The sequence below is a fragment of the Mobula hypostoma genome, chromosome 7 (genome assembly GCF_963921235.1).
Source record: "Mobula hypostoma chromosome 7, sMobHyp1.1, whole genome shotgun sequence".
Taxonomy (NCBI): domain Eukaryota; kingdom Metazoa; phylum Chordata; class Chondrichthyes; order Myliobatiformes; family Myliobatidae; genus Mobula; species Mobula hypostoma.
The window spans coordinates 88,888,662-88,912,706 of record NC_086103.1 but is presented as its reverse complement, the minus strand read 5'-3'; the positions used below and the strand labels follow the sequence as shown (position 1 = coordinate 88,912,706).

The window sequence follows — 24,045 nt, the reverse complement described above, 5'->3', positions numbered from 1 at the left end:
TGCTAAAAATCGGTCAGCTCTCAATTCAATTTAGCACAGCAGGTAGAGCTGCTGCCTCACAGCTCCAAGAACCCAGGTCTGATTCTGTGCTTGGCTGTTGTCTATTAAAGTTTTCATATTTTTCTCTGTGAACACATGGATTTCTTCCAAAATCAGAAAGACATGAGGGTTAGTTAAATAGATGGTTAAATTAATCTACAGTGAAGATTAATGGCAAAATAATCAAAGGGGAAATTGATGGACATGTGTGAGTGAGAATAGATTAGGTCTTTACTTCCAGATGAGCACAATGCCTTCTATACTCACTTTGGCTATCAAACATGGACTCCCACAGTCCCCAATGATTTGACCCTGTGATTTTAGTGTCTCAGCCCAATGTGAGAGTATCCTTCAGGAGGCTGAAACTACAGAAAGCATCCGGTCCAAATGGCATACCTAGCCGAGTACTGAAGACCTGTGTAGATCAACTGGCCAGAGCGTCTACTGAGATCTTTTCCTTTTCACTTCTGTAATCCAAGTTACCCACCTGCTTCAATTATACCAGTCCTGGGCCCAGAACGCAAGTGTAATTACAAAGAAAGCATGGCAGTGCCTCTACTTCCTTAGAAGTTTGCGAAGCATGACATCTAAATCTTTGACAAACTTCTAGATATGTAATGGAGAGTATAATGACTGGCTGTGTCACTGCCTGGTATGGAAACACCAATGGCTTTGAATAGAAAATCCCACAAAAAAATTAGTGGATAAAGCCCAGTCCATCAAGGGCCTGTCCCACCATTGAGCACATCTACATGGAGTGTCATCACAGAAAAGGAACTTTCCTCATCAGGACCCCCACTATCCAGAACATGCTTTCTTCTCGCTGCTGCTATCAGAAAGAAGCTACAGGAGCCTCAGGACTTACACCACCAGGGCTGAAGCTCTTCATCAGGACTGGAAAGGAAAGAGGAAGATGCCAGAATAAGAACGTGGAGGAAGGGGAAGGAGTAAAAGCTGGAAGGTGATTGGTGAAGCCAAGTAAGTGAGAAGGTAGGTGCGTGGGGGAAGAGGATGAAATGAGAAGCTCGAGAGATGCTAGGTTGAAAAGGTTGAAGCAAAAGCAGCCTGATAGGAGAGTGGATCATGAGAAAAAAGGAAGGAAAAAGGACACCAGAGAGAGGTGATAGGCTGGTGAGAAAAGAAGGGGTAAGAGGGGAACCAGAATGGGGATTGGTAAAGGAGGGAAGGAGGAAGAGGGAGAAATGACCAGTAGCTGGTGAAATCAATGTTCATGCTGTCAGGTTGGAGACTACCCAAACAAAATATGAGGTGTTGCTCCTCACCCTGAGTGTGGCCTCATCATGGCAGTAAAGAAACCATTGACCGACATGTCGGGATGGGAATGGGGAGTGCAATCAAAATTGACCAGCAGGAAATCCTCTCGGTGAATCAGGAGTTCCTTTTTATTGTATAAGGGTCTTCTAACAGCAGGATAGAATCATGAAAACATATGGATCATGGGCATTATAATTAGAGGAATATGGAACAAAACTAGGCAAGTCAAGTTAAAACACTGGAGTGCTATGTCCAATTCTGGGTGCCACAGTTAGAAAACAGATAAAAACAAGACAGAGAGTGATTTATTAAAATGATTCTAGAGATGAGAGACTTCAGTCATGTGGACAGACTGGAGATGTTTTCCCTCACTGAGTAATTGTTTAATTTATTTATTTAACAACACCATGGTAACAGGCCCTTGCAACCCATCTTTGGAATGTGTGAAGAAACTGGAATACCCGGAGGAAACCCTCATGATCACAGGGAGAACTACAAACTCCGTACAGATAGTGGCTAAATTGAAGCCAGGCTGCTGGTGCTGTAATAGTGTTATGCTAATTGCCACTCGGCCATACCACCCCACTTATGTTCCTTTCCAACTTGTGGAAGATTCAGTTTGCAGACAGTTCTCAGGGACAGACCCTATGTATTCTGTGGAGTGCCTATATTGTACTATATTAAGTCAGAATGAAATAATGCACTGAAACTGGGAATATTAAGGGTAACATTAATTTATTGCAGCAGTGGATGCAAGGAGGCAGATTTGGGACTTTAATCTGCAAAGCATGGTAACACACATTGTCAAGTCAAGTCAAGTCAAGTTTATTGTCATTTCGACCATAAGCTGCTGGTACAGTACACAGTAAAAATGAAACAACGTTTCTCCAGGACCCTGGTGCTACATGAAACAACACAAAACTACACTAGACTATGTGAGACAGCACAAGGCTACACTAGACTATGTAAGACAACATAAAAACTACACTAGACTACAGACCTACACAGGACTACATAAAGTGCACAAAACACTGCAGGGCAGTACAATAATTAATAAACAAGACAATAGGCACAGTAGAGGACAAATTACAATATAATAATAAATGATGTAGATGGCAGCCTAGACTCTGGGTATTGAGGAGTCTGATGGCTTGGGGGAAGAAACTGTTACATAGTCTGGTCGTGAGAGCCTGAATACTTCTGTGCCTTTTTCCAGATGGCAGGAGGGAGAAGAGTTTGTATGAGGGTTGCGTGGGGTCCTTCACAACACTGTTAGCTTTACGAGTGCAGTGTGTGGTGTAAATGTTTGTAATAGCGGGAAGACCGACCCCGATGATCTTCTCAGCTGACCTCACTATCCACTGCAGGGTCTTGCGATCCGAGACAGTGCAATTCCCGAACCAGGCAGTGATGCAATTGGTATTGGAATCGGTTTATTACTGTCTCGTGTACCAAGATACAGTGAAATGCTCGTCTTGCGTACAGATCAACTCATTACACAGTGCATTCAGGTAGAACAAGGTAAAACAATAACAATGCAGAATAAAATGTAACACTTGCAGAGAAACTGCAGTGTAGGTAAACAATAAAGTGCAAGATTATGAGGAGATAGATTGTGAGGTCGAGAGTCTATTTTACTGAACTAGGGATAGTCTTATAAAGTACAGCTGTCCTTGACACAAGCTCTTAAACTTTTACATCTTTAGTTCAAAGGAAAAGGGGAGAAGAGAGAACATCTGGGATGGTTTCATCTTTGATTATGCTGGCTCTTTTACTGAACTAGTGAGATGTACAGACAAAATCCTTAGAGGGGAAATGTGTTTCCATGATGTTCAGTGTAGTTGCTATGCCAAGCTGTTCAGTGTCCAAATAGGATACTTTTCAGGGTGCATCGATAAAAATTGGTAAGGGTCAACAGTGACATGCCAAATTTCTTTAACCTCCTGAGAAGTCGAGACATCAGTGAGCTTTCTTGGCCATAGTGTTTACATAGTTGGATCAGGACAGGCTATAGTTACAGTATGTTCATTCCTAGGAACTTGAAGCCCTCAAATTCAACACCATTGATGAAGAGAAGCCCCACCCTTTCCTGAAATTAATGACCAGCTCTTTTGTTTTGTTGACATTGAGGGAAAAATGACACCATGTTACTAAACTCTCTATCTCCTTCCTGTATTCCAACTCATAGTTCTTTGAGATACGGCCCATGGCAGTGGTATCATCTGCAAACTTGTAGACAGAGTTAGAGCAGAATCTGGCCACTCAGTCATGAGTGTATAGTCAGTGGAATAGGGGGCTAAGGATATAGAGCACCAGAGTTTAGAATAATCATGCTGGAGGTGTTGCTGCCTATCCTTACTGATTTCGGTCTGTTGGCCAGTAAGTCAAGGGTCCAGTTGCAGAAGATGTGACTCCCAGGGTCTGGAATTTGGGGTTGAGTTTGTAATTAACTCCAAGGTTTGATTATAGCAAAATCAGCAGAACACTCAGGAATTGTGAGTTAGCAACTCCCAAGTTTCCCTCACGGTACAGTGGGATGAAGTAAGAATATATAGTGTTTACACTGAATGATAATTAAGGCCTTTCAATCCTGATTCATTGAGAAGTAGGGCAAGCTCTAATGAAGGTCCTTGACAAAAGGCATAAACATTGAATAACCCATAGAGACAAGCAATAATCACAGTTAATAAATCAACTTGTCACCCAATTTATGTGGCACTAATCATACTGGAAGCATTATGATAATGGAGAAATAACTTTATTATCTCCAGTTTAAAGTGATTACATTTAAATTAGCCCCATACTGAACTCACCTTGTTCACCTCATTAGTGTTCGTGACTCATTTAAATCACATTTACTACCCCGAGCTTACTTTGTTAACAATGGGTCTTAGCGCCTTTAGATAAAATTGAAGCTCAAGCATTAAGATCATGTTTTGGTGCTATTAAATCATTCCCAATTTCAGCATTCCTGGTAGAAATGAGCGATGTACCTTCATATCTACGCAGGTTAATGTTAACAATTGGGTTAACATAATAGGACACAAAGATGGTCATCCAATATTGGCAATGCTAGTAGAGAGTTAGGAGTTGCATTCATAAGGTCCTCAGTTTTCAGAATCAGAATCAGAATCAGGTTTATTATCACCGGCGTGTGTCATGAAATTTATTAACTTAGCAGCAGTTCAATGCAATACGTAACATTGAAGAAAAATAAATAAATCAATTACAGTATATGTATATTGAATAGATTAAAAATTGTGCAAAAACAAAAGTAATACATATTTTTAGAAAGTGAGGTAGTGTTCATGGTTCAATGTCCATTTAGGAATTGGATGGCAAAGCGGAAGAAGCTGTTCCTGAATCGTTGAGTGTGTGCCTTCAGGCTTCTGTACCTCCTATCTGATGGTAACAGTGAGAAAAGGGCATGCCCTGGGTGTTGGAGGTCCTTAATAATGGACTCTGCCTTTCTTAGACACTTCTCCTTGAATATACCCTGGGTACTTTGTAGTCTAGTATCCAAGATGGAGCCAACTAAAATTTACCACCCTCTGCAGCTTCTTTCGGTCCTGTGCAGTAGCTCCCCCCCCACCCCCCATACCAGACAGTGATGCAGCCTGTCAGAACGTTCTCCACGGTACATCTATAGAAGTTTTTGAGTGTTTTTGTTGACATATCAAATCTCTTCAAACTGCTAATGAAACATTGGATGGATGGGAAATAAATGGCCATAATATCTTGGGTTGTTAACATGGGGTCTGGTCCCAGTATACCCTTTTTGTCTCTCCTCCTTGGTTTTTACCAAGGAGATTGAAGCAAGCAAGGCTCCCCCACCCCAAAAGAATTTTACAGGAGCACCATGGAGAGCATCCTAATAAGCTGCATCTCTATCTGGTATGGGAGCAGCAGAGCATCAGACTGGAAGTCCCTATGAAGGACTGAGAGAACAGCACTACCATCCATCAAGGGACATTTATCGTACACAGAGCCTTAGTATTACCAAGGATCCCACCCATCCATCTAGCATCCTCTTTGACTTCCTACCATCAGGCAGGAGACTCCGATGCATAAAGACAAGAACAGTCAGGAGGAGAGACAGCTTTTTCCCTCAAGCCATTGGGATTCTCAACTCCCCGCCGCTTCGGTTTCAAAGAGTTTGTTCTGTACCCGACAATATTTACTTTATGCACTTTACTTTGTTTATTTATGCATAATTTGCTTGTCGATTTTATTCTTACTTTCTTAAGCTATTGTGTGTTATATGTATGTTACTTGTACTACTGTACTTTACACCCTGATCTGGAGAAAAGTTGTCTTGTTGACTTAAAAAGTTGAGTTAAATGACGATGAACTTGACTTAACTTGGGACAGGAACAATTTTTAAACATGTAAAGTTTGTTAGGATATCACTGCCATTGTAATATATATAAGTGCCTTATTGACTTCTTGATTTTTTTTGTGGGGTGGGGTATACATCCTGTCTCTTTGCTCCACAGTCCTACTCAGTAGGTGATGGTAATTGGTCTGCTAACCACCATTAAACTTTACAAGGAGCTTTGTCAGTTGATTCATGAGTGTTGCCTAAATTATCTTTAGTACTTTAAACATTTTATCTGAATTCTGTTATTGTATTCTGACTGCCAGCTACGGGATTTTACCATGTACTATGTAATGCATTTCTGTTCAGTTAAAACTTATAATTATGAACCATATTAGACAAAATAAATCGATTCAATTTCTACTTTTTTTTTGAAGGCATTACTGTCAACTTGGTAGTTCATGAAGTGAGGGGAAGAATTTGTACCTTCTCATGCTGTCTCTTGGAATTGGAATGCACATGCTTCCTGCTTAGAGTGCTACCAACTGAGTCACAACAGACAACTAAAAGCACCACTTAACACAATTGTTATGGGTTGGACTCCAACTGATCATGAAAATAAGAAGGTATGTTTCAGGAATTATTCATGGGTCAATGGAGGGAATGATTTTAAAACTCCACAACACCACTAATAAGTTGTATATGTAACCCACTCACCGTAGGCTCATAATGAGTTAGCTATTGCTGTGAGTTCAACCTCACTGCTCCATAACTCGACAATGCATGGGAATTATGACGAAAGAGGTCATTTCCATTAAATAAACATATAAGGTAAATATGATTTTGTGTTTACACGTTCTTCCCTGGAGCGTAGAAGAATGAAGAGAGATTTGATAGAGGTATATAAAATTATGATGGGTATAGATAGAGTGAATGCAAGCAGGCTTTTTCCACTGAGGGAAGGGGAGAAAAAAACCAGAGGACATGGGTTAAGGGTGAAGGGGGAAAAGTTTAAAGGGAACATTAGGGGGGGCTTCTTCACACAGAAAGTGGTGGGAGTGTGGAATGAGCTGTCAGATGAAGTGGTAAATGTGGGCTCACTTTTAACATTTAAAAAAAACTTGGACAGGTACATGGATGAGAGGTGTACGGAGGGATATGATCCAGGTGCAGGTCAGTGGAACTAGGCAGAAAAATGGTTCGGCACAGCCAAGAAGGGCCAAAAGGCCTGTTTCTGTGCTGTAATGTTCTATGGTTCTAAGCATAAAAGTTTGTATGTTCCTTCCAAGGGAAAACAAAAGCGGTTACTGTATGAACACCGCCACACCCAGGAAACAATAATTTAACTCCCACCAATATAAACTTAGATCGAAAAAGTATTGACAAAAATGTTTAAAGTAAAATAAAGATGATAATACTGTATAATACAAAATAAAGAGCAGGCCCATCATATATATAATAGCTTATATGGTGCACGGAATGGTTGGAGCTCTTGTTGTGAAATCTATCCAGTTTACTCACATGAAACGTTTTTGTGCTGAAAAACCTGTCCCAGGAAACAAATCATCACAAACGCAACGTCCAAGGAAAAAATATCGAACTTTCTTCAACGTCGTGTGTGAATCAGCTAACTAAAAGTCATTTGCACATTCTCCATGAGACCTTTGTCTGCATGGGAATTTTCAAGCATCAGTACCTGTCCTTCCAAATGGGTTCTGTGAGCGTTTCACTGTGTTCTTCTCTGATATTCATTGTCCATTTCTATCCTCCTTTGATCCCGTGCTTTTAGAGAAAAAAATCTCCTCGTCCTTTTCCCGCGCTCTCTCTAAAAATGGTAAGCAGGCAAATCCTATTGGCTAATTCAACAAGCTTAATTTAATCACAGAATTTTTATTTTAAACAGCGAAAATGAAATACTCGATTGTATAATGTAATTATAGGAACATTTCTTGCATTTTGAGAAAATCTGCTGAAAATAAAATACTTAACAGCATAACTGTATTAATAAAATAAAGCATGGTCTTAAACCAGGGTATACATATATAATGTATACTTTAAGACAATGTAATCCTCATGTTTCCATTCATCTGCCAGCAGTACGAAGATGCTGCAGCTATTTCAGCTCATTGCCTAGTTGTATTATATAATATTTCATCTATTGTATACGGTTTGGACACACAGATGTAGAAGATAATGACACCTGCATTTTATAAGGCATTTAAAGATTGGTTTTATTTTGCCCCAAGAGTGGAATGCAATTAAAATCGCACCATTCTGAAAATTCAACCTGGGCATTCTACTCATGATTATTTACACTAATTATAACATAACCATAGTATATTTTGCTGGAAATTTCAATGTATTTTTCTCTTTCTGTTGTTTTAAAAGATTTGGATGATTAGCTTTATACAGGAAGCTGTGAGATATTTAATGTTAGTCAATCCCCAGCACCTCTGCCTTACGGAGGCCGCCAGAACAGATCCTAACTACAGCAGGTAACTTTCAATATAATTGCTTACCTGAACACTTCAGGTCCACACGCAAATGAAATTTGACAAGATATCTGGACCCTATCCAACATCTGACTCCTGATGCCCAGACCTTTCTCTCTGTTGTCACCTGGGACTGTCCCACACTTGGATGATCCTGTTTTCTTTTGCATACTTCAAAAAAGCAGTCCTCTCGAGAAAACATATATAGGACATTCAGTAACAGCAAGTTCATGATCAAAGCTTTTTGGAATGGCAGTTAATGACAACTGAATGCCGGGCCTGTGTGCTGCCCTTGTGTATCAGCTACCAATCCTGTCTGTCCACACTTCCATTTCCAAATGTGACGGTGGAGGGGGTAACAGTCAAGCAATCTGCCTCTCCTTGGTTTCTTGAGTGTTGCTTGAGCTGCATTTGTACCTTGTAGAGGGCAGAAAGGCTTTCACCAGTCAAGAGGTGAGTCATGTTTTGGGGCACCAGCCTCTGACCTGTTCAATTGGGTTAATTTTGAGGCCCAGCATATTCATATGCCCTCAAGTTTTAGAAGAATGGAAAAAGAGGTGTACAGAAGTGTATAGTCATGTACTTTGATAGAAAAAATAAAGGTGCAGACTATTTTCTAAATGAGGAGTAAATTCTGAAATCGCAGATGCAAAAGAACTTGGGAATCCTAGTGCAGGATTTCCTAGAGGCTAACTTCGAAGGTTGAGCCAATAGTAAGGAAGGCAAATGCAATGTTAGAATTCATTTTGAGAGGACTAGAATATAAAAGCAAGGATGTAATGCTGGACATTATAAGGAATTGATTAGATTACATTTGGAGTATTGTGAGCAGTTTTGGGCCTGTTACGTACCCTGTAACTGGGTTGCCAAACCAGCAGAAATGGATCACTCAGTTGGAGTCTGGATTACTAGAACTAAGAAAGTTTTATTAAAGAAACAAGCAACACAGTACTCTAATCAAAAGGATAATGAATGCAACAGTTCAGCAATGATAAACATACATGTACACAGAATTCAGATAACAGGATCAATCAAGCTCTATCGTTGTCTAGGGGTAAATGACCAGTTTCAAAGTGACGCAAAGTTCAGTTCAATTTAGTTCAGTTCAGTTCGCAGTAATCACTGCCGTGGCAATGGACGGTGGGGGGAAGGAGAGAGAGAGCAAAAACGAATGAATATTCAAAACGGCTTCCACACAGACCTTCACAGTCAGCTGTCGGGCGAGTCCTTTGTAATGTCATCTGAGGTCACCGACCGTGACCCCTCCATTTCCAGATACGATCGTTTCCCTGCGCTGAACCTGGCATCCAGGCAAGGGTGGGCACACACCAGGTTCCCGCCGATCGTGCCTTTCCACCCTGTGCGTTTATGGCCCGATACTTTCCACCGACTTGTGAGAGGCGCACTGCTTTCAGGGTCTTGTTACCTCGGGTGTCGTGTGTGTCCTGCCTTAGCGAACCTGTCCCTTTTTATCCTCCTGCTGGGGTATCGCCTGTCCATCACTTCAAACAGTTCAGGGTTCAAAGGGGGAGCAGCTTTTGACAGCTCTCTCCTTCTGTTACTCTCTCTCCCGTCCCTTCATTAACATTTCCAAATGCTGCTCCATTGTTTTCCTTATCTCTCTCTCTCCTGAAGACAGGTGGCAGACCAACTGCTGATTCCACTGGTGCCAGCACAGGACAGCTAACATCTTAATCTATGTGTATTCTTGTCACAGGCCCCATATCTATGAAAAGATGTGTGAGCAGAAGAAGTTTATGAGAATGATCCTGGGAATGAAAGTTTTAATATATGAGTAGCATTTGATGGCTCGGGACCTCTACTTGCTGGTGTTTAGAACAATGAGAGGAGATCACATTGAAAGGCCCGGACAAAGTGGACCTGGAGAGGATATTTTCTATAGTGAGTGTCCAGGACCAGAAAGCACAGCTTCAATACACAATCAGAGTCAAAACCAGGTTTAATATCACTGGCACAAGTCATGAAATTTGTTCTTTTGTGACAGCAGTACATTGCAATACATAATAAACTATTAATTGCAATAAGTATATATTAAAAAAGAATATTAAGTTCAGTAAGGTAGTGCAAAAAGAGAGGGGAAAAAACTGAGTTATTGTTCATGGGTTCATTGTCCGTTTATAAATCTGATGGTGGAGGCGAAGCAGTTGTTCCTGAATCGTTGAGTGTGTGTCTTTACGGTCCTGTACCTCCTCCTTGATGGTAGAAATGGGAAGAGGGCACGTACTGGGTGATGAGGGTCCTTAATGATGGATGCTGCCTTTTTGAGACATCACCTTCTGAAGGTATTCTGTCTCTTTAGAAAAGAGATGAGAAGGAATTTCTTTAGGCAAAGGGTAATGAATCTGTAGAATTCACTGCCACAGACTGCTGTGGAGGCCAAGATATTGGGTATATTGAAAGCAGAGTTTGATAGGTTCTTGATTAGTAAGTGTGTCAAAGGTTATGGAGAGAAGACAGGACAATGGGTTTGAGAGGGATAATAAATAGTCAATGGTGGACTATACTTAATGGGCCGAATGGCCTAATTCTGCTGCCCTGTCTTATGATCACTGGCAACCATGTTGCAGTTTTTATCAATAACCTTCCTTCTTTCATAAAATCGGATGTGCTAATGGGATCATTATGCACCAAAGATAAGGCTGAAGCGTTTTCAAACCTAGTCAGCCTGAAGGGTTGAATGGCTGATTCCCCTTGGCTTTCTTCTGAAATCTCCATCATGACAAAAGACAGTCTCTAGCCAATTTAATATGACATCAAAAAATAGTTTGGAGTACTAAAGACAGAAAAGGCCTTGTGAGCCTCTGGTTGAGAACCAACTGCACCTCTTGCTAATGATTTAAGTGTCCTTGTGATTGTGCCACATTCAATTTCGCTCAGACAAAACAATCCAAATATGGTCGGATGATAGCCGCACAGAGCAAGACCTGCAGCATTCAGACAGGGGCTTACTTCTGCTATAAAGATGCAAGGCAATTGCTTTTTCCAACAAAAGTTACATTACCTATCAATTGAAATAGCTTTCAATCTAATTCAATAGCATTATCATCAGTGAGATTCTCTCTCTCCCCACTAGCTCAGTAGCTTTGTTCCCCTCTCACCACAGATAATGCCTGACCTGCTGAGTAGCTCCAGTAGTTACTGGTTTAGTTTCATATTACATTACCTGCAGTGTTTTTTTACGACCTGATTAAAAATCCTGAAATTATCTCCACAAAGTTGTACTTCATTAATTAAAGGCCATAGCGACTATTAGGAAAGTAGTCATTAAATCATTGAACTGCTATCTAGAAGACTGAGCATTAATCTAAAGAAATTAATTTGAATCCCACTCATGGCAGCTTGGAAATTTACTTTCAAATAATTAATAAGTCTGGAGAAAAAGCTCGTATCAATGACACTGCCCACAGATTGTTATGAAAATCCATCAAGTCCATAAGGAAAGGAAACCTGCCAATCTCATGCCTGCACGTGAGACCAGACACATCAATGTACTTGATTCAATACTAAAGTATGAAATGGTGCAGAAAAGCACACAGTGTGGGAAAATAAAGGATGGTTAATAAATATAGAAAACAACAGACTTTGAAAATCTGAAATAAAAAGCACTATCTATAGGGACAGAGACAGAGTTAAGCCCTATCTATAGGGACAGAGACAGGGTTAAGCACTATCTATAGGGACAGAGACAGAGTTAAGCCCTATCTATAGGGACAGAGACAGGGTTAAGCACTATCTATGAGGACAGAGACAGGGTTAAACCCTATCTATGGGGACAGAGACAGGGTTAAACCCTATCTATGAGGACAGAGACAGAGTTAAACCCTATCTATGAGGACAGAGACAGGGTTAAGCACTATCTATGAGGACAGAGACAGGGTTAAGCACTATCTATGGGGACAGAGACAGGGTTAAGCACTATCTATAGGGACAGAGACAGGGTTAAGCACTATCTATGGGGACAGAGACAGGGTTAAGCACTATCTATGAGGACAGAGACAGGGTTAAGCACTATCTATAGGGACAGAGACAGGGTTAAGCACTATCTATGAGGACAGAGACAGGGTTAAGCACTATCTATGAGGACAGAGACAGGGTTAAATCCTATCTATGGGGACAGAGACAGGGTTAAGCACTATCTATGAGGACAGAGACAGGGTTAAACCCTATCTATGGGGACAGAGACAGGGTTAAACCCCATCTATGGGGACAGAGACAGGGTTAAACCCTATCTATGAGGACAGAGACAGGATTAAGCACTATTTATGGGGACAGAGACAGGGTTAAACCCCATCTATAGGGACAGAGACGGGGTTAAGCACAATCTATAGGGACAGAGACGGGGTTAAGCACTATCTATGGGGACAGAGACGGGGTTAAACCCCATCTATGGGGACAGAGACGGGGTTAAACCCCATCTATGGGGACAGAGACGGGGTTAAACCCCATCTATGGGGACAGAGACGGGGTTAAGCACCATCTATGGGGACAGAGACGGGGTTAAGCACTATTTCTGAGGACAGAGACGGGGTTAAGCACTATTTATGGGGACAGAGACAGGGTTAAACCCCATCTATAGGGACAGAGACGGGGTTAAGCACTATCTATAGGGACAGAGACGGGGTTAAGCACTATCTATGGGGACAGAGACGGGGTTAAGCACTATCTATGGGGACAGAGATGGGGTTAAACCCCATCTGTGGGGACAGAGACGGGGTTAAACCCCATCTATGGGGACAGAGACGGGGTTAAGCACCATCTATGGGGACAGACGGGGTTAAGCACTATATATGAGGACAGAGACAGGGTTAAGCACCATCTATGGGGACAGAGACGGGGTTAAGCACTATCTATGGGGACAGAGACGGGGTTAAGCACTATCTATGGGGACAGAGACGGGGTTAAACCCCATCTATGGGGACAGAGACGGGGTTAAACCCCATCTATGGGGGCAGTTTCAGAAAACTAACATCAGTTCTGATGACATTATCCACATCACATAGAAGCAATAGTTTTTCAAAACGAGAGAGAAAAAGCTATAGTTTTGTACTGTTGCCCAAAAATGTGAAATACTTAGTGAGCCAGGAAAGTGAGATTATATCAGAGACTTCCAGCTTCGTTTTACATTTCTCACATTCACATTATAACAAATGGATTATCCCAGAAAAAGTCAACAGTATGACAGAGTTATACATATTTACATAATTATACAAATTGTATTTGGGAATGTATGAATTTATTTTGTCCCCCAACTGCTGGAGTTTACCACCACCAACCTCCACCTATGATGAATACAAAATTACAGTAGGTTATAGAAACATAGAAAATATGTGCAGGAGTAGGCCATTCGGGCCTTCGAGCCTGCACCGCCATTTATTATGATCATGGCTGATCATCCAACTCAAAACCCTGCACCAGCCTTCCCTCCATACCCCCTGATCCCCGTAGCCACAAGGGCCATATCTAACTCCCTTTTAAATATAGTCAATGAACCGGCCTCAACTGTTTCCTGTGGCAGAGAATTCCACAGATTCACCACTCTCTGTGTGAAGAAGTTTTTCCTAATCTCAGTCCTAAAAGGCTTCCCCTCTATCCTCAAACTGTGGCCCCTCGTTCTAGACTTCCCCAACATCGGGAACAATCTTCCTGCATCTAGTCTGTCCAATCCCTTTAGGATTTTATACGTTTCAATCAGATCCCCCCTCAATCTTCTAAATTCCAAAGAGTACAAGCCCAGTTCATCCAGTCTTTCTTCATATGAACGTCCTGCCATCCCAGGAATCAATCTGGTGAACCTTCTTTGTACTCCCTCTATGGCAAGGATGTCTTTCCTCAGATTAGGGGACCAAAACTGCACACAATACTCCAGGTGTGGTCTCACCAAGGCCTTGTACAACTGCAGTAGTACCTCCCTGCTCCTGTACTCGAATCCTCTCGCTATAAATGCCAGCATACCATTCGCCTTTTTCACCGCCTGCTGTACCTGTATGCCCACTTTCAATGACTGGTGTATAATGACACCCAGGTCTCGTTGCACCTCCCCTTTTCCTAATCGGCCACCATTCAGATAATAATCTGTTTTCCTATTTTTGCCACCAAAGTGGATAACTTCACATTTATCCACATTAAATTGCATCTGCCATGAATTTGCCCACTCACCCAACCTATCCAAGTCACCCTGCATCCTCTTAGCATCCTCCTCACAGCTAACACTGCTGCCCAGCTTCGTGTCATCTGCAAACTTGGAGATGCTGCATTTAATTCCCTCATCCAAGTCATTAATATATATTGTAAACAACTGGGGTCCCAGCACTGAGCCTTGCGGTACCCCACTAGTCACCGCCTGCCATTCTGAAAAGGTCCCGTTTATTCCCACTCTTTGCTTCCTGTCTGCTAACCAATTCTCTATCCACTTCAATACCTTACCCCCAGTACCGTGTGCTTTAAATTTGCACACTAATCTCCTGTGTGGGACCTTGTCAAAAGCCTTTTGAAAATCCAAATATACCACATCCACTGGTTCTCCCCTATCCACTCTACTAGTTACATCTTCAAAAAATTCTATGAGATTCGTCAGACATGACTTTCCTTTCACAAATCCATGCTGACTTTGTCCGATGATTTCACCGCTTTCCAAATGTGCTGTTATCACATCTTTGACAACTGACTCCAGCAGTTTCCCCACCACTGATGTTAGGCTAACCGGTCTATAATTCCCTGGTTTCTCTCTCCCTCCTTTTTTAAAAAGTGGGGTTACATTAGCCACCCTCCAATCCTCAGGAACTAGCCCAGAATCTAACGAGTTTTGAAAAATTATCACTAATGCATCCACTGTTTCTTGGGCTACTTCCTTAAGCACTCTGGAATGCAGACCATCTGGCCCTGGGGATTTATCTGCCTTTAATCCCTTCAATTTACCTAACACCACTTCCCTACTAACATGTATTTCACTCAGTTCCTCCATCTCACTGGACCCTCTGTCCCCTACTATTTCTGGAAGATTATTTATGTCCTCCTTAGTGAAGACAGGACCAAAGTAATTATTCAATTGGTCTGCCATGTCCTTGCTCCCCATAATCAATTCACCTGTTTCTGTCTGTAGGGGACCTACATTTGTCTTTATGGATTAGTATTGATGATTTCAAATCCCATCACATCCATTTGAGAACACAAGTTCATTAAATAAATCAGATTCAGCAATGTTGACATTAAACTGAGACAACACACATCAAAGTTGCTGGGGAACGCAGCAGGCCAGGCAGCATCTCTAGGAAGAGGTACAGTCGATGTTTCAGGCCGAGACTCTTCGTCAGGACTATCTGAGATTGCTAGATTGTTGAGAAAGGCAATCCATTTCACTAAAGTTCTTCAACAAAAGGGATATTCTTACCCAGTTTAACCTTTATATAACCTCCAAAACCCCAACATGGTTGATTCTGAAATGGCCCTCAATTCAGAACACAGTGGAGTTTGTGATAAGTGGTAGCCTAGCCAGCTAAGGTGCACCTTATCAATTAAAAATGACATGGACAAAAACTGGCCAGTTTCAATGTTGATACATGACATAAGATTTCTCCATCTCATCCAACCCTGTGAAGGTGACCTTTATTGCATTCTCCTCATTGAGTTGATCCAGATTCCCATTTGATGCATATATGCTGTTCACCATAAACCACTCCACACAGTAGCAAGTCCCATATTCTAACCCCTTTTTGTTTACTAAACTTTGCTCTGAAATCCTTACTAAATTTAATTGTTACTATTCTATAATCTTGTCTTCAGTATCCATGTATGAAAATAATTTCCCTCCTATCAAAACTTATTATATAATTACTTCATTAATTCACAGAAACTATCTATTGTGCTTACTGTGGGCAAATGCCTCCTTAAGCTAATGCATTGTGAGCGATACAGTGAAGAATATGTAGGCCAGTAAACTACACTGAAGAAACAATGTCCAGACCTAAAAATCAGTTCTGTTAGATAGAGAACTCTAGGATCTTAACCGATTAACACATGATGATAAATGTCCACTGCTGGGTGATGAGAGACTTAGAGAAGAACAAGCAGCCAGTCGTTGCTATTGTTAAATAAGGGGACTCACTTCACCTCATCCTTGGCCCTTCTGCCCATGTTCAGATCAAGGCTGTCATACAACCTGGAGTTGGGTGATCCTGCCAGAAACTAAACTCAACATCAGAAACAGATTACTGCTGAGTAACTGTTCTTCTATCACAACTCTTTCTTCATTGTGCTGGTGAATGGTCTGATTAGACAGTAATTGGTCAATAAGGGTGGCATTTATCTGGACTGGTAATTTTGCAAGTGCTGCAGTTGCTGGAAGTGGTTCTGGTTCTGGGCTACTGGCTGTTTGGCACTGTAACTGGGAAGCCCCAGAACTTACAGGGCTTGCACTGTAACTGGGAAATCCCTGGGCTGACAGCTTTTTCTGCATCTGGTTTACACACTTGTCTGAAATAGAGAGAGAGAGAGAGAGAGAGAGAGAGAGAGAGAGAGAGAGAGAGAGCGCGATAGTGAGGGGGAGGGGAGAGAGAGAGTAATACTCTGTGAGTAATACTTGCCTCTCTGATTCTCTTTAAATTTTTTCTCTCTCACTTTAAACCTAGACTTTCCTATCCTAGGGAGAAAGACTGCAGGTATCTACCATATCTATGCCCTATGATTTTATGAAGTTCTATAAATCACCCCTCAGGCTCCTTTGTTCCAGGGGAAATCAGAAACAGACATAGCTATCCAATCTCTTCTCATAACTCAAGCTATTCAGTCCCAATACATCCTTATGAATATTTTGTGCCATCCTCTCCAGCTTAATAACATCCTTCCAATAGATTTGTGAGTGAATTGATTTGGCTAAAGAAAGACTTCTGTAATGATAACCATCAAAGAGGAGATGAATAGTTAATCATTCAGCAATTCTAGTGGTTGGATGTATTTTGCATTTTGGTGCAGTGTCCTGCTTTTATTGAGGATGGAGATGTTCATGGGGCCTCCTCCTCCTGTTCACAGCATAAATCCATTCTTGACAGATTATGGCTTTATTGTCCTTCTAAACACCATTGTCCTGCCTTCTCCCCTAACTTTTGATGCCCTTAAAAAATCAGGAATCTATCAATCTCCACTTTAAATATGCCTAATAACTTGGCCCGCCCAGCCATCTGTGACAATAAATTCCACAGATTCACCACCTTCATCTCTGAAATTCCTCCTCATCTCTGTTCTAAAGGGATGTCCTTGTATTCTGAGGTTGTGTTCTCTGGTCCTAGACCCCCGCCACCCCCCCCCACTGTAGGAAACAGACTGTTAATGTGCACTCTACCTAGGCCTTTTAATATTCAATAGGTTTCAATGAGATCCCACCTCATTCATTCTTCTGAACTCCAGTGAACACAGGCCTAGAGCCATCAAACACTCCACATATATTAGCCCCTTTATTCCTGGGGTCGTTGTCATAAGGCTCCTCTGGACTCTAGCTAATGCTAGCACATCCTTTCTTGGATAATGGATCCAAAACTGATCCCAATACTCCAAATGTGGTCTGGCCAAAAGCATTACATCCTTGCTTTTATATTCTAATCCACTCAAAATGATTGTTAACATTGCATTTGCCTTCCTTACTACTGACTCAACCTGCAAGTTAACCTTTAAGGAATCTGCACAAGGATCCCCAAGTCCCATTGCAGCTCTGAGTTCTGAATTTTCTCATCATTTAGAAAATAGTCTATACCTATATTCCTTCTACCAAAGTGTATGACCATACACTTCATTCTATCTGCCACTTCTTTTCCCATTCTCCTAATCAATACAAGTCATTCAGCAGACTCTCTGCTTTCCCCTCTTCGTTTCTTTGTATGATCTGCAAACATGGCCACAAAACCATCAATACCATCATCCAAATCATTAACATATAATGTGAAAAGAAGTGGTCCCAAAACTGAACTCCATGGAACTCTCTTTGCCTTCTCGCTGGTCAGCCATGCTAGCATCTGATATGGTCATACAAATATTGTTCATGCTAGTATCTTTCCTGTAATATCATGTGATCTTATCCTTTTTAGCAGCCTCATGTGCAGCACCTTGTCAAAGTCCTTCTGCAAATCAAAGTGAATAACATCAGACAGGACAGTAATTAGTCAGGTAATACTGGCATTTATCTGGGTGGGTAATTTTCCAAGTGTTGCAGCTGCTAGAAATGATTCTAGTTCCTTCATAAATTGAAGCATTACACAGGTAGATGTGTGAGGCCCAAGTCAAACAGGTTGTCTGATACTGGTTTTCTTCCTTGCTATTTTAGACAGAATATAATAGTTACGTCCTTCAGGATTCTGGCAACTGAGTCAACAATGCTGCAATAAACCACATGTGGCAATAAACATGGAACATACTCCTGTGCTCGTTCTAATATCACTGCTTCTTTACAGGTGATGTTCAGCATGGACAGACGAACACTAATTCATCAGCAGAGAGACGGTGGCAGACTTCACGGTAAGCCCACGCTCATGCTTGACCTTAGGACATGATGCTTCAGTGAGTCAATGTTAAGAACTTTCAAGGCCACTATTTTTTCTTGTATATCACTGTGCCTTCTGGTGTATTTTCAATGCTGATGGAACAGGACAAAGCTGGGAATGATAAAAGGGGTGTCTAGGTGTCATGGTCCGGATCGGGGTCCTTTAAATTTACCCTTTTTATGTTACGATCCGGACCGTTGATTCCCTGTTTTCCTGTGTCCCTCGACTTTGGTGATTAGAGGCAATTAACACCCAGCTGAACCGGTAGTTTATAGTCTCCGGCTTTCAGCCATTCGGCGCGGGAGCGTTTGAAAAGTCACCAAGGTATGGCGTGCCAATGTCATCTGGCCGGAGCAAGCCTAGTCTCTGCCCGAAGCGAGTGCTGGTAATTTGCCTTTCCTCATCGGAGCAACTTTGTCAAGTTACCTTGCCAAAGCGAGCCTGCAAAGTTTCCTCACCGAGGTGGGTCTGTCAGTTAACCAGCCGGAGGGAATCAAGAACCACTGTCTACTGTTCCCGGGCCGAGTTGAGAGCTCGCCACTACCCAGAGGCTCCAAGTCGAGTCCTGGCCCTAGCGGCATTCAAGCACCAAGTTGAGTCCTGGCCCTGGCGGCATTCAAGCACCAAGTCGAGTCCTGGCCTTGGCGGCTTTCCAGTTCTGAGTCAAGTCCTGGCCCTGGTAGTCTGTGATTCCTATCCTACCCCCTTGTCTGAATCCCTGCTCTGCCCCTCTCGCCTCTAGCCCTCGTCTGCAGCCCCCGCCTGCACTTCGGTCTAGTTCCATCACCAGAGCTAGATAGCTACTGTCTGGGGTTCATTCGTGTTGGTCTTGTCTTGTCTTGTCCTCGCCTCCGTGGGGTAAGTCTGGTCACCTTGCCGTTGCCCCGCGGGGAGTCATGACTTGTCTTGTCTTGTCCTCGCCTCCGTGGGGTAAGTCAGGCCGTCTTGCCATTGCCCCGTGGAGGGTCATGAGTCCCGGCCCTATGTCCTGTACCCAAGGAGGGGTCCCGAATCTGTGTTCTGTGTATGTATCCATGGTTCCATGTACCTGCTTTCCCGAGACCGAGGCTTTGTGTTCCCATGTTCCTCCTCTCCCTAGCCCATGTCATGTCAATGTCTGGTTCTGGGTTCCGAGCCTGAGGCAAGACCCAGGTGCTGGGTCCTTGCCCAGTCTCTGGCTCGGAGTCCATACCCAAGCCTCTTCATGTCTCCTCTAGTTCTGGGAGCCGATTCCAAGTCCTGGCCCAGACCCGTGGTCCCAGCCTAGTGGTAGTCCTCAGTCCTTGTCCAGTTCACTACTCCTACTCCTGCCTAGCTCTCCTGATATCGAACAATAAACTAAATTTAATTAACCTCATAAGATGTGTCTTGCATTTGGGTCCACCCCTGCTCCCAAGGCTCCCGCCACTGTGACACTATGATGTAGAATGCAACGTATCAACATCAGGTAGATGCTGCTGAGTCCGCAGAATAGGTTTTCCGTTTTGCCACGAGTCCTCTGGTGTTCTTGAGGAAGTCTTTGCAGTGCCATTGAGTTTGGGTAGGCGTTGCTATCCAGTGCCAGGTTCATACTCCAACCCACTCTCACAAAAGGCTGATAGTACCACAGGCTACTCCTTTTCAGGAGCAAGGTTGGCAGCAGAGATTCCTAGTGATCATGGTCAATACCGCTAGTGCAGATACAATGGAACAAGCTTCCAAGAGGAAAGTAGAATTATAATGCTTAAAAGACATTTGAACAGGATCATGGGTAGGAAAGGCATACAGCAGGAGTTCCCAACCTTTTTTATGCCATGGAGACTTACCATTATCTGAGGGGCCCCTGGTCTAGAGGAATATAGGCCAAATGCGGACAGATGGGACTAGTTTGGATAGACAGTTTTGTTGGCAGGGATGTGTTTGGCCAAATGACCTGTTTCCATACTATATTGTTCTGTGACTCTACACCAAATATTTTCTTATTTACTTTCACTATAATTGTGAATTTACAGGCATTTCTAATCCTTGGCACTTGCTAATTTCTGAGATTGCTGTTAAAAGTCAACCACTTCACGGTGGATCTGTATTGCAAATAAGTTATATGAGCTAAGAAAGCAGATTTTCTTCCTTAACGTGATTTATTGTAAACTTCATTCTCACCACTGCTGATATTAGATTTTTTTAAATTCACGATCTATTTAATTAACAATTTAAATGACTCAGCACACTGGCAAAAAGGAATCTAGTATCCCCAGCGTATTAATTTAGGTCTCTGGAGTATTGGCCCAGTAATTCAGCCAAAATTTTGACTTTGTGCATACTTTTTTATAACCTTATATGCCCTGCCTTCAATATGGTACAGAAAATAACCTCAGCCAGCTCAATCTTTCTTCAGAGGTCTCAGTTCAGGAATTGTCTTTGTTCATCTGTTCTCCAGCATGATGACCACTTCTTCAAGCTCTCTCCACCTTCAGTATTGGTTTTATGTCATTTGTATTACACTTCCCAAAAATCCAGCAAACTTCCAGCCTTCTTTTCTGCAGCTTAAAACAAGGGAATTTCCAGTTCAGATAGGAAGCCTGCAGGCTGCAATGTTGATTTTGTTTCTGTCTTCACAGAGGTTGACCGATTTACTGCATATTTCTAATCATTTTTTAGCGTGATTTCTCTTCTTGATTCCCTTCTTGTTGAGAAAATCTTTCATATACTGCTTCACTTCATTCTAAACTGCAACAAAAACTCCTCTACAGTTCCTACTCAATTCCCAGTAGCCATTTCCCTTATCAAGACATGAATCTTTCCTTACCTCACAAATCCAGACCTTTATATGAAAGCTGCCAGACTTTCATACCGTGACCACCTTCAGTTTTTCTACTCAGAACACAATCTTATTCCTTCAAACTTCTTGAATCTGTTCACATCCCTCTGTTCTCTGCTTGTTCATGTGTACCTGACCTCTTCTCGCTGGACAAATTGTGACAGTGGTTTAAAGAATAAGAAATGGGGTGATATAGACCATGCACAGAAGATTACATTGGCATCACGGTCGGCACAAATATTGTGGGGTGAAAGATTGTTCCTGTGCTGTAATGTTCTATACCCGGACTGGCAAAGAGGATAGCTGTAGGAAATTGTATTTTTCAAGTTCTTTATAAATTATTACATATTGGAAATTATCCAATTTTCCTGAAAAACAGCAAACCTCTGCAGAAAACGTACTGAAGAGCACATTGAAAATTTTTAAAAATGCGTATTTAAATAATCAGAATGCTAGAGATATTCAGGAATTTAGGCAGCATTTTGGGCGAGAAAAATAGGATTATGGTTCAAGAGCAATGAGCTTTCATCTGTTCCGATGTCGGGACTGATCGGAAACTTTGATTTTTCCATTTTCACTCATGCTGCCTGATCTGCTGACTTTTAAAAAGATTTTTTTTGTTTTGATCCCTGATTGTGATTGGACTGTGTACACTACTAAGAGATGTAATTAAACCAAATGTCTGTACTATTCTATTTATTGGGGGATTATACACCGCAAGGGCACTACTCCGCTGAAGTTGCCTTTCCCCGCGCAGCGCAGCCTAAAATTTCTCTGAACTCTCAAAGCCATTGGATAGTTATATTACTAAGCAAGGAGAGATATGAGCCAAATGCAGACAGATTGGACGGGCTCAGTTAAGCAACTCTGGTGACGAGTAGTTTGGTCCGAAGCGCTCGTTTCTCTGCGCTGACCCTGTGCGCTCAGAAACAGCGCGATTCCTTTATTTTCGAAGAATGGTGGATCCGTTACATTTTAGGTAGTTTAACGAAGCAACAAACCGTGTTTAACACATTCTACTGATCCCATCTCTTCGCTATAGTACACGGTCCTATCAGGGATGGGTGGAAATAGGACATTGTCACAGCCGCTAATAAAAACGACAAAGTTTGTGTTGATAAAACTGAGCCTTACCGTCCTCGTTCTCATGATTCACCGGCGTCTTATGAGAATGATTGGCTCCCATCTTCGTCTCGGTTACATTACCCGGACGGACGGCGGGAGATCAACAGCTGATGTGAGGCATAGGTAATGCTCTGGCGATCAGCCAGCCGCCAGCGAGCAACAAGGTCTCCAAAGCGATGTATGATAAGGCGATGATTTGTCAGCGCAGAGGGACACGAGCAAGCACCCAGTCGCCGCCGCCAATACACTGCTCTTCGCCTCTACCCAAAGAACTTTACAAAAATCAAAAGATGCAGATCCCCTGATCTGCTGGTTTCCAAGTACAGTTTCCGAGCTGCTGGGAAGAATTCTCTAGGCGAGGAATGGTTGCATCAGTGTTTCATCTTTGGACCGCCTTGTTGTCAATCTTCTTAATTATTCCGTTTTGGTACGGTTTAGGAGCTGGAAGTTGCCGCTGTCTGCACAATGCTGCGTTGGACACCAGTTGCAAAGCTTTCGTCGCAAATGTGTCCGGACTGCCCGACTGTAATCTATAGGGTTCAGAATGAGTCCCCCCACCCCCCTCTGTCTGTCTGTCTGTCTGTCTGTCGCTCTCCCCCACCCTCTCTCTCTCTCTCTCTCTCTCTCTCTCTCTCTCTCGTTCTCTGTCTCACGGCTGAATGAGAAGATGAGAAGTCAGGCAGTTTAATTGCTGGCCTCTCTGGGGAAAATGCTTTGCGAGTGGAGTACGTATCCCTCGCGAACTACACCAGCAGCTTGCCACACCGATAGAGAACAGGTTCGTTTTCTGGTCTGACATTTATTGAAACAAGTATTTCAAAATGTAAGCCAGCTATTCTTCTTGAGATCAGACAACATCTGTTGAGGCTGCAGGTTCTAGGCTTGTGGATACATTTGTAATGGTCCCTGTCCATGTTGGCAGACATTCTAGCCAAGCAATCGTTTAAAATTAAGGATATAAACGTAGTGGTGACTTTGCATAAGGGAGAGATGAAAGCCATAATTAAAAAGTCTATTCGATCACTGTGGCAACAACGTTGGAATAAGAAAAAGAAAGAACGGCACTGATATAAAATTGAGAGCATATTGGGTCTCAACTGGGAGATTGGTATAGAAGAAGTTATACTTAACACCTTTATCTATTGGACATACAGTAGCAGGTTGAATAATTCCTTGTTCTGAATTAACATGCATGTTTGAATGCAGTCCCTATGAGGTGCAAAGGAAACATCTCACTGCTAAATTGAGATCTTTGGGACCGACACAGTTTAACATGGAAATTTTAAGAATCACTGCCATCGTAATGCATATAAGTGCATATTTGACTTGCTGAAAAGCATTACATTTTTTGATATTATTTGAGTTTTGGGGGGAAGGAATTTGGTGGATATACTTCCTGCTTCTTTGCTTCACACTTCAACTCAGTAGGTGGCGATAATGCCGAGATATTTG

At 42.3% G+C, this 24,045-nt stretch overlaps 1 protein-coding gene across 4 annotated transcripts in view; it reads right to left on the bottom strand.

The window, feature by feature from the left end:
• LOC134348977 (serine/threonine-protein kinase 32A-like) overlaps positions 1-23,048 on the bottom strand; it is a 343,099-nt gene extending 320,051 nt beyond the window's left edge. For all 4 annotated transcript variants that reach the window (XR_010018548.1, XM_063052790.1, XM_063052792.1 and 1 more), the window contains exon 1: positions 22,603-23,048. Coding sequence is in view for 3 of the 4 variants with exons in the window: in XM_063052790.1 (XP_062908860.1) it covers positions 22,603-22,654 (52 nt within the window). In the remaining variant the exon portion in view is untranslated. The remainder of the gene's footprint in view (positions 1-22,602) is intronic.
• Positions 23,049-24,045: the final 997 nt, after the last annotated feature.